Here is an 11,176-nt window from a genome sequence, read left to right on the forward strand (position 1 = left end):
CGCCCCCCTGGGTTTCCAATCACTGTCAGTGGCAGGGGGCTTCTTCCTGCTTTCCCTTTTGCCTCCCTGCATTGTGCCTACATATACAAATTAACTGCCATTTTGTTGTCAGTTAACTGCCATCTGAGTTGGCAGTTAATTTGCATATAGCCCTGATTAGCCAATGAAAAGGGTATCGTCGTACGCCAATTACCATTTTTCTCTTTTATTATATAGGATATATATTTTTTAAATCCTCTCTTTACAAAAGGTTTGGAACCACTGGTCTAATCTGCTCCACAAGGTGTGGTCCTTGAGCAGCACATCAGAACCACAAAGTATCAGGGTCACATCCCACACTCAGGTTGGGTGTGTGGAAATGTGGCATTTCAGGCCTCATCCCAGACCTCCCAAGCCAAAACCTGCAGTTTAAAAAGATCCACAGGTGCCCTAACCGGTTTGGTTCAGTGGATAGAGCATTGGCCTGCGGACTCAAGGGTTCCAGGTTCGATTCCGGCTAATGGCATGTATCTTGGTTGCGGGCACATCCCCAGTGGGGAGTGTGCAGGAGGCAGCTGATCGATGTTTCTCTCTCATCGATGTTTCTAACTCTCTATCCCTCTCCCTTCCTCTCTGTAAAAAATCAATAAAATATATTTTAAAAATAAAAAGATCCACAGGTGATTTGTATGCACATTAAAAACTTAAGAATTCAACATATATGATAATTCAACATATATCACAACTTTCTATGCAGCCTTCTTGATTGGCCTCTGCAACATTAGTGATAGGGCGCTCACTACCTTCTGAAATAGTCAACATTTAAAAAAATAAACACCTGATCTCCATCAACCCCAAACCATATCCTATCATAGTTTTCCTTCCCTCAGTTAACCCATCTCATCCTTCCAGTTGCTTAGGCCATGCAACTGAATTATCTTTATCTTCTTTGTCTCAAATCCCATGTGCTACCCATCTTCAATTTTTCCTAGTCTTTACCTCTAGAACAGCTCCAGAACCTGACCACTTCTCACCACTTCCACAGCCACTGCCCTGGGCCAAGCCACCATATCATCTCTTGCCATGATTATCACAAGTAACAACACCTTGCCTTCCCTGCTTGCAGTCTTTTTTCACATGTTGGCCTGAATTATCTGCTTACATATAAATGAAGTCACTTCTCTGATCAACCCCTCTGAGGGCTTCTCAACCGATAAAACAAAGGCAACCCCTCAATAATAAAGCACTTCATATCACATATTCAGTTACATAGGAATAAATCCTTAACATGACTTCCATGTGTTTCACTGAGCAGTCACTCCCTGTGTTTTGAAATGAACAGGTCCCCTTTTCTAAGGTGTACCGTTAGTCCCTACTGGCGATCCCTTCATTTCTGCAGGTAGGTATTTGGTCAACAAAAGCATTATTTCAAAAACTCAGTTTACTCCACAACTACATCTCACTCAAAACAACAGCCGACCTCTCAGAATGGCCTGTAAGCTCTTCCATGGCTGCCTCATAACCCACTCGTTGCCGGGCACATGACTACTTTGCTGCTACCGGCTTCTTCAGCACTCTCCTGCCCAGGATCCTGTGCCTCCTTAGTGAGGCATTCTCTCTGATTAGGCCTATTGTCCACCTCTAACTGCCACTTTCCATCTCCTCCCTGGTGGGTTGCCTCCCTTATACTTATGAGATTCTAATATACCAGAATACCTATTTATTAATTTGTAATGGTCTCTCCCCCTCATTAAAAGCACACTTCATGAGAGCAGGGATTTTTCTTTGTCTTGTTCACTAATGTACACCCAATATCTAAAACAGCACCTCGTGCACAGTAGGCTCCCAATGAGCATTTGTTAAATAATGACTAATAAACAAATAGCCCCATTTATTATTAGACTATTACAACTTGAAAGATCTTCATTCTATTGAGCTCTAACTAGTGTTGTTATAATATCTACTAATTTAACAATCCTAGTTCTATTCTGAGCTTCAGAAGGAATGAAGTTACTCCCTAGGACACAATAGGCCAACTATCTGAAGAATGGTTCTATGTTCCCTAGAAGTTTTCTCATTTTCAAATTTAAGGTCTTTAGTATGCCAGGCTTACTTCAAAGGTAATATGTCTCTTTTGTCCTGGCTGAATTTGCAACTTTCAACTCAATTCACCTTTGACTTCAAACTTCTCAAGGGTGAGACTTATCCTGTGTTTCTTGCAGGCCTCTCTTAACAGTGTTGCACTGCTCGATAGAAACATAAGCAAACCACAAATGTGGGCCTCCAAAATAAATAAACATCTGCCTAGTAGTCACAATGAGAGAAAGGTTTCTAAAAAAAAAAAAAAGGTGGAACATAGTTGTAAATAATATATTTAACTCAATATATCTAAAATATTGTCGTCACAATGTATAACCAATATAAAGATTTTAAATGACATATTTTACTTTGTTTTCTTCTTACGCCATCAAAATCTTATATATATTTTATACTTCCAAAACTTCTCAGTTTGGACTAGCCACATTTCAAAAGCATAATAGCCACATGGAGATGGTGGCTACTGTATTGAACAATGTGTCTCTACCATGGCTTTGTCTTCTTAGGAAAGTGAAACTTTGAGAAACTCATATTCTTCTTGCTAGAGTCCTCTCTCCACCCAACATTCAGATAAAGCACTATGGAGGGCTGACTGTTTGGTTTCCCTCTAGATTCCATTATGTCACTCTAGACCTCATGACAGAGAAATATCATTTGCCTTCCTCTTTCCACAACAAAGTCCCTCAGTTTATAGCCAGACAAGGCAAAAAATTCCAGACTTAAAAAAGAGCACCCAGTCTTCACTAAAAAAAAAAAAAAAGAAGAAAGAAAGAAAAAAGGAATTTCTCTCTCTGGAATTTAATTTCTCTAGAACTTTTTGTAACATCAATTTTGATATTTATGTTTTTTAATCAGCTGTACTGAAATATCATTGATACCCCATAAAATTTACCTTTTTGAGATGAATAATTCAGTGTTTTTGGCATACTCTCATTGTACTCACTATACATCATTTATTGATAAGCACTCAGTGTGCATCCCAGTTTACATCACTACTACCTAATTCCAGAATAGTTTTATCACCCCCAAAAGAAATCCTATCCCTATTAGCAGTCATTCCTCTCTCCCCTCCTAGCAATCACTATTCTACTTTCTGTCTCTATGGATCTGTCTATTGCGGACCGTTCACATAAATGGAACCATATAATATGTGGCTTTCTGTGTCTGGCTTCTTTCAGTTTGCATGTTTCCAAGGTTGATCCATGTTATAACATATAATCCATTCCTTTTTATGTCAGAATATTATTCTAATGTATGAATATACCACATTTTGTTTAGCCCTTCGTCAGTTGATTAACCTTTGGGTAGTTTCTACTTTTGGTTATTATTAATAGTGCTGCTTTATAAACATTGCTGTGCATGCTTTTATGTAGACATATGTTTTCAATTCTCTTGGGTACATACCTAGGAGTAGAATTGCTGCATCATATGGTAACTCTATGTTTAAACTTGTGAAGAATTGCCAAACAGTTTTCCACAGCAGCTGCACCGTTTTACCTTCTCACTAGAAATGTCTGAGGGTTCCAATTTCTCCACATCTGTTATCTTTTTTATTATAGGCACTCTACTGGGTGTAATTTTGACTTGCATTTCCCTACTGACTAATTGGGTTGAATATCTTTACACACGCTTATTGGCCATGTTTCTATCTTCTTTGGATATATATCTATTCAAATTCTTTGCCCATTTTAAAAATTGGGTCACTCTTCTATTACTGAGTTGAAAAGTTCTTATATTCTGATTACATGTTTCTTATTAGATACATGATTTGTAAATATTTTCTCACATTCTGTGCATTGTCACTTTCTTAATAGAGTCGTTTGCAGCATGAAAGTTTATCATTTTGATGAAGTCCAATTTATCTATTTTTCCTATTTTCTCCTGTGCTTTTGGTGTCATTTTTAAGAAACCATAATTTAACCCATGGTAACAAAGATTTACTCCGATGTTTTATTCTATAAGTTTCAGAATTGTAGCTCTCATATTAGAGCTCTGATCCACTTTTAGTTCATTTTTGTGTATGGTATCATCTATGCAATAGTCTGAGCACCATTTATTGAAAAGACTTATTTTTTTAAGACTACTTTTTATCAATGAATTATCCTGCCTCCTTTATCAAAAACCAATTTATTATAAATGTGATGGTTAATTGGATTGATTCTATTCATTGTCCTATGTGTCTATCCTCATGCCAGTTTTCCAATATCTTAATTACTTTTGTTTTGTCTTAAGTTTTGAAATCAGGAAGTATGAGTCGTCCAACTTAGTTCTTCTTTTCCAAGATTGTTTTTGCTATTCTGGGTCCCCTGAATTTCCACATGAATAATTTCCATCTGAATTCTAGGATCAGCTTGTCAATTGAAGCTAGGCTGGAATTTTGATTGGCATTGTGATGAGTCTGTACATGATTTAGAAGACATCTACCAGCACTGTCTTCTCAACTATGTCTTCTCAAATAGTAGAAATAATCCTTAACACACAAACACACACACACACACACACACACACACACACACACACATATTTAAGACATTTTTTAGTTTCTTGGAACAATCTTTTGTAGTTTTCAGAGTATAATTTTCACAATACCTTTGGTAAATTTATTCATAGGTATTTCTTTTTTATGCTATTATAAATAAAACTATTTCATTAATTTCACTTTTGGATTGTTCATAGCTCATTGTTATTCTGAACTTACTTTTTACACTTGATTTATCCTTCAACTTTTTTGAACTTGTTTATTTGCCCAATAGTTTTTCTGTGAATTCTTTAAAATTTTCTATATATAAAATCACATCTCTGCAAAAAGACATAGTTTTATATCTTCCTTATAATCTGGGTGGTTTTATTTCATTTCTTGCCTAAATGCCATGGCTGGAACTTCCAGTATAATGCTAAATAGAAGTGGGGAGAGCAGATATTCCTGTCTTGTTCCTGATCTTAAGGGGAAAGTATCTAGTCTTTCACCATCAACTATATTAGCTGTGGGTTTTGACAGATGACATTAACAGGTTGAGGAAGTTAGAAAAACCAAGACAGAAAGAAAAAACACCAAGAGCAGATTAAAAGAAAGGGGAAGTAATATCATAGGGAAAAGGAGCAAGAGAGTAAAATAACTAAATTTTATAAGTAGGGGGAGGGACTAAATAATAGAAAAATGAATTAAAAAAGAATTCTGAAAGAAATTGTAAGAAATAGATTCTGAAATTCTCTGTTATTAGTTAAGTATATGCCTTTGGCAAATATGCAAAAATTCTCTATCTCTTGGTTTTGTCAATTATAAAAAAGAAAGAAAATTTATTTTATAAACATTAAATACCTAGTATGTCCTTTTATGTACATTTTTATGTCTTTTGTGTGAGACACTGAAGTTCTAAAGGGATAATACATTTTTTGACAATTTATTTTTTTGGCCTTATATTTCTATATTCTATAAAACATATCCAGCAAAATAGCAAAACAGGAAAGACAATGAAAAAGAGAAAGACAGGGAAAAGTAAAGAAAAAGAAGAAAAACACAGAAAGTGAAAAGGTAAAGAATGAAGAAAGATACAGAAAGGTAAGGAAAAACTGGGTATGAAGAAAGTCGGGAAAGTAAACATGGAGAGAGACTGAGAAAGAGTCCGGGACGGACAAAGGAATATGAGAGCCACATCGCACAGAGGAAGGCTGAGGGCAGCGAGAAGAGAGCAGAGGAGGAAAGGAAGTGTCTCCGGAGTTCACTTTATTGGTGGTGAAAGGGTCTTTTAATGGGAAACATATTTCACCAAAAGTAAAGTAGGGCTTGTTTTGAGAACCACTTACTTCCAAAGTGAAAAGAAAAGATAAATACACCTGAGAGAATTTCTAAATATTAGAAAATCCAATTATTCTCATCCAGAAAGGATTCTACTTAATCATTTTCCTAGATACAGAGGGACTCTAAAAATATGAGCTGTGATGTTGGCTCTATCAATATTTGACTAGAGACAACTATTCTTTTGTGTCTTCCGTTTCCTAATCTATAAAATAAGTTTGAATTAGATAATTCATAAAGCCTCTTTTAGTTCTGACATCATAAGGTTTTACATAAGCTAGCAAAAGAAAAACTTATTTAAGGAATGAATACTGTAAGCTAACATAAAAATGAATGCAAGAAAAAAATGATATGCCATTTGAAGGAAAAAATATCAACTCTAATAGACAAATTTGAGGAAATAAAACCCCCCACTTAAAGTGGCTATCACCCTGTAGGTAGGTGGTAAATGCATTACAAACATGAGCATCTTTTCCTAGCAGTAACGTTTAGGCGAATAGTAGGGATTTATTTTTTAAAAGAGGCAGACATCTGAAAAACAGACCAGCAGGAAGACGAAGACACTTGTTCATCTGCATTTCTGTGACTTGTCTTGCTTGGTTTATTTGCAACTGCACTTTTATGTCTGGCAGCAGTGCCAACCTCAGTCCAAATGATATATTATTTTTATCATGTTGATTACATATGTTCACCAGTTTAGTTGTCCATATATGCTTGGTGTGGTTTGCAAATACTCGGCGACAAAATCCAGAGCATAGCATTTTCACAGAAAGTGTTTACTGTGAAATTTCTCTTTAGAACTTCGTTTTTACAGCTTTGATCCATATGACATCCACAGTCCTACATTTCAAATAATTGCTTATAGTTAAATTAAAAAATGCTTCTTCAATATTATACAATATGACTACAATAGGGTTTGTTCTTGAGGAGACCTCATTTTCTTATATGATCAGAAACTGGGTCAAATTTAAAGTCTGCTTGAATTTTCCAAACTGCGCTTCTTCAATTTTATAGTGACTTGGTACTTACATTCTGTTATTCATCAACACTTCACAGAAATACTTGATTTGTCTGAATGAATTTAAAAACCCACAACTGAAGAAAATCAGAAAAACCTGGTTTTAAATATCAAAAGATCCCAAATGAAAAGTATTTCTACAGGCCACACCAAGCAAGTTTTATTGATCAGTGTACTTCTTCGCAGGATGAAAATGCTGCAAGACTGAACGTAAGAAAATAAACTTACTGGTAAATGTCTTTCCTGAGGACAGATCTGCCGAGGGGATTGTCAGCCTGGGGAGCCATAGCAACAGAGCCAATCTTCAAAACCATGGTGTCTTCTTTTGCTGCCTGATTAACTGTAACAAAATATGTAGAGTTATGGGGCATATAATGGATCTGCACATAAGGACAAATCTTTTTATTTTTTGGTGAAAACAATTTGTTTGTTTTTAATGACAAACTTGGAAAGAGCCTTCATGGGTGCTGCATGAATGGAATGCATTCTCTTAGAAAAGCAACAGAGCGTGTTTGAAGTTGAAACACTGTGACAGATGTGGCCCTACCCATGTATCTCTAACAGGGAGGAATCCCTGAGTAAAGGTGTAGAAACATTAAAATAAGGCCAACAAATGAGGACAGAAAAAATTAGGTTTAAAAGCATTTGATGTTTCTTAACTATTTCTTTTATATCCCATTAAGTAGTTTTCTATTATACACAATGACAGAAAAAAACAAATCCACCCCAACATTAAGACATGATATTAAACATATACAAGCAGTACTGAAACAGTGTTTACCTAAATTTCATAATCTTAAACTAAATCTGCATCTTACTACTCCCAAGTGATGTTCAGCCCTGGGCTTTTTAACACTGTGTTATTGTCTACAAACATATTAAAAGATACCACACAGTAACAAATGCTCGAAGCATTTAAATTTACATGATTAATAGTATCTACACACACACACAAGGTATACCAAAAGATCAGTTGTAAAATGTCAGAAAATCCCAAAGAAATACAATGGCTCCAATGCTGAAGGAAGAAATCAACCGTTTCAACTTATTATTCTAGATACTTTAACATTTTTTAATTTTCTACTGTGAAATTGCATGACAAATAGCATTTCCATACCTGTGTAAAAGTTCTACCTCCTAGTGGAAACTAAAGCAAAGGTAAGAAAATCTCAGAAAACTATAAGAGGTGAAAAGATAAGTCAATTCTGATGCTCTCCTTCTAAAACAATATTTTACCATATGTTTTTATCCTATAAAGTTCAACGATTTTTCTAAATATCACCAGCTAATTCAATGTCTTCTCTTAGGACTATCTGGAATGGATCACAGTTCTTGATCCTATTAATGTATATTAATTTTTACTCCCTCTTCTCAACAGATTATTCAACTGGAGTAGATGTTTAAAAATTGTTTTAAAATGTTTAAAAATTGTTAACAATATACAACTTCCTGGGTTTTGAAGAAAACACATACTAAAACTCATAATTTCGCTCAAGAAATTATCATCTGCCACAAATGCAACAGAAAAGAACTGGCTGCAAGACCTCAGGAATATTTTGAACAGAACATGCCAGCAAAGGCATACAATCCATATTTCCCAAACTGTGTTGCCCAAAGAATGCAAAAGCCAAGAGATTATTTCCAGCTGCTTCAGCAGTACACTCAGTATGGTCTGACTTAGATTAGTCTAAAAAAGAAAATCAGAATTAAAAAAATCAGAAAAAATAAGAAGAAAAATATTCAGTGATGGAAAAGGAAACAGATTAAGGTGTACATAAAGGGAATGGCAACATGGAAGGGGGGGAAGAACAGCAAAATGGGGAATAAGAGATGAGCTATCATAATAAATATTAGCATGTGTATACCACAATAAAGACAGTACTTTTAAATGTCCACGGAGGAAAGATCAAACAGAAAACTACTTCTCATGCAGCTGCACTATTTTCAAATGACTAGAGGTCTGTCTTGATTATAGGTCCTTATATTCTGGACATTGTTTACATTTCACAAATCTTGCATTTTACGCCAAACTTATCAAATAGTTCCATGTGGGTAAAACCTCTGATTAAGCAGCAGGCATCAATTAAATCAATAAATAGTAAGCCTGGAGAATAGACCAGGCCACAAAAGTGCAATTAGTGTACTTGCTAACTGTTCTCCAGGCTACAGATACTGCCCACCACGTGAAGGTCTGAAGTGTACTAGAAACACTGCAGTAAATGAGGTACATATGGAAGAAAAATGACGTACTTGGTGTTACATACGAAGCCAGATCCAAGAACAGGACTCTGTTTCTGCTAGAGCCAAAAGTGTTCTCACTAGATTATACTGACTATGAGGTTATAAAAAAAAAAAGCACTTAATACAGATCATTCACAAACTAAACCAAACTATTCAATTTTATTATAGAAAGTAATTAGCTAATCAAAATGTAACTTTGAGATGTAAGCAAAAAATAACAAAATATGTTTTTATACAAGAAAGTGCCCTGAGTCATTTCTTCAGTTACTTTATAGCTGGAAAAAACAAGCTTCCCTTTTTGGGTTTACTTCACCTGCATTTAATAGTTGGACCATATGAGGAAATGTTCCCTCTAGAAGCATTTTCAACATGAAAATGAATGCCTTCCTTTATTGCTTTAACTGTATTTCAAAAAGTGAGCCTCATGAGGAACTACTCACTCTAGAAGGCACACTAGATCCAAAAAACAGTCCTCTCTTCTGAAATAAATAGCTTAAAGCTGGAAGCCAAACACCTGTAGATTCAGAATCTTGATAATAACTGCACACAATGCAAACAATATTCCAGTTGAAACCCAGACTTTCAATATTATTACTTTAAATAAAAGTTTAGAATATTAAATATATTTCTTATAATTATTAACTAAATTTTACCCATGAACTTTAAAAACTTTTATATTCAGTGGAATATGAAATGTAAGTCTAAAAGATGTTATCTGTTTTTGGGGTAAGAGAGTGTGTATTAAAAATGAAAAGGCTGTGAACAACTCTAAAATTATGAGATTGTATATGTAAATAACCAAAAGCTTAAGTAAAGACTGGACTTCTCATGAAATTGTCAGGTAATAGTAAGATTGTTGATTATAATTAAGTTTTCTTAAATCCAAGATGAAAGAAGTGTAGTTTGGAGACCAACTTTCCTTTAAGATTCTCAACATAAACTCAGTATAATAAAACATCTTAAGTCTCAAGAGTATTTGAACTTGCCACTGTGCAATGTTATACTACTATAAAGCCATAACTGTTGTGTCAATCCTACTCAAAGTTATCAACAAAAGCTTTTATCAGTTTTGCCGTATTTGCAGTTGAAGACAGAAATAAGGTTCAATAAATGTGTAACCTAATGACTTCTAGGTATATTAATGAGAAATACAGTTGTATTTACTTTATCAATCAAAACTTGCTTAGAGATATATTTTTAACATAGTTTCTGCTGAGAAGTATGCTATAGTACCATTTAGCTATGATATTAAGGCATAAATTTACACATATACTTTCAGTTTAATTAGTGTGATGAAAATATTATTCAAGAAAACTTTTTAAAACCTTTCTGGAGTAAAATAAATACTATGCTCTTGACTCTTAAGTCTTATTGGAGTCATTTAAGTAATCACATTTATTTCTAATGAAAATACTACTTCAATCATGTTTTCCTTACTTAGTCACATTCTGTCTTTTACATTTAACATTCCATATAAAATAAACATTTAAAAATGTATCTATACTTGAAAATGGTTTAAATGGTAAATTTTATGTTATATGCATTTTGCTGCAATAAAAAATTTTTCATGAGTGAACTGTGATAATTTGAATTAACAGTAGCAATGATGAAAACTTAAGTGTCAGAAATTGAACATATTGTAATATGTCAAAACCTTTGAATTTTAGGTATGCATGTTTGTATTTGTACTAGAGGCCCGGTGTACAAAAATGTGTGCACCTGGGGTTGGGGGGATCCCTCAGCCTAGCCTGTGCCCTCTCGCAGTCTGAGACCCCTCGCAGTCTGACCACCTGCTGGCTTAGGCCCGCTCCCCGGGGGATTGGGCCTAAGCTGGCAGTCAGACATCCCTCTGGCATGCCTGGCAGCCCTCAGGGGATGTCCACATGCCAGCGGGGAGCAGGCCTACACTGCAATCGGACATCCTTAGCGCTGCTGAGGAGGTGGGAGAGGCTCCCGCCACCACTCCTGTGCTGGCAGCCGTCAGCCTGGCCTGTGGCTGAGCAGAGCTCCCCCTGTGGGACTGCATTGACCACCAGGGGACAGCT

The 11,176-nt window shown here is 35.4% G+C and overlaps 1 protein-coding gene across 1 annotated transcript in view; it reads right to left on the reverse strand.

Annotated features, from left to right (window-relative positions):
• Positions 1-11,176, reverse strand: part of VPS13B (vacuolar protein sorting 13 homolog B (yeast)) — a 624,807-nt gene that overhangs the window by 303,099 nt on the left and 310,532 nt on the right. The window contains exon 30 of the mRNA XM_006760303.2: positions 7,119-7,230. Within this exon, the coding sequence (XP_006760366.1) occupies positions 7,119-7,230 (112 nt within the window). The remainder of the gene's footprint in view (positions 1-7,118; positions 7,231-11,176) is intronic.

The sequence above is a fragment of the Myotis davidii genome, unplaced genomic scaffold (assembly GCF_000327345.1).
Source record: "Myotis davidii unplaced genomic scaffold, ASM32734v1 scaffold497, whole genome shotgun sequence".
Lineage (NCBI taxonomy): Eukaryota > Metazoa > Chordata > Mammalia > Chiroptera > Vespertilionidae > Myotis > Myotis davidii.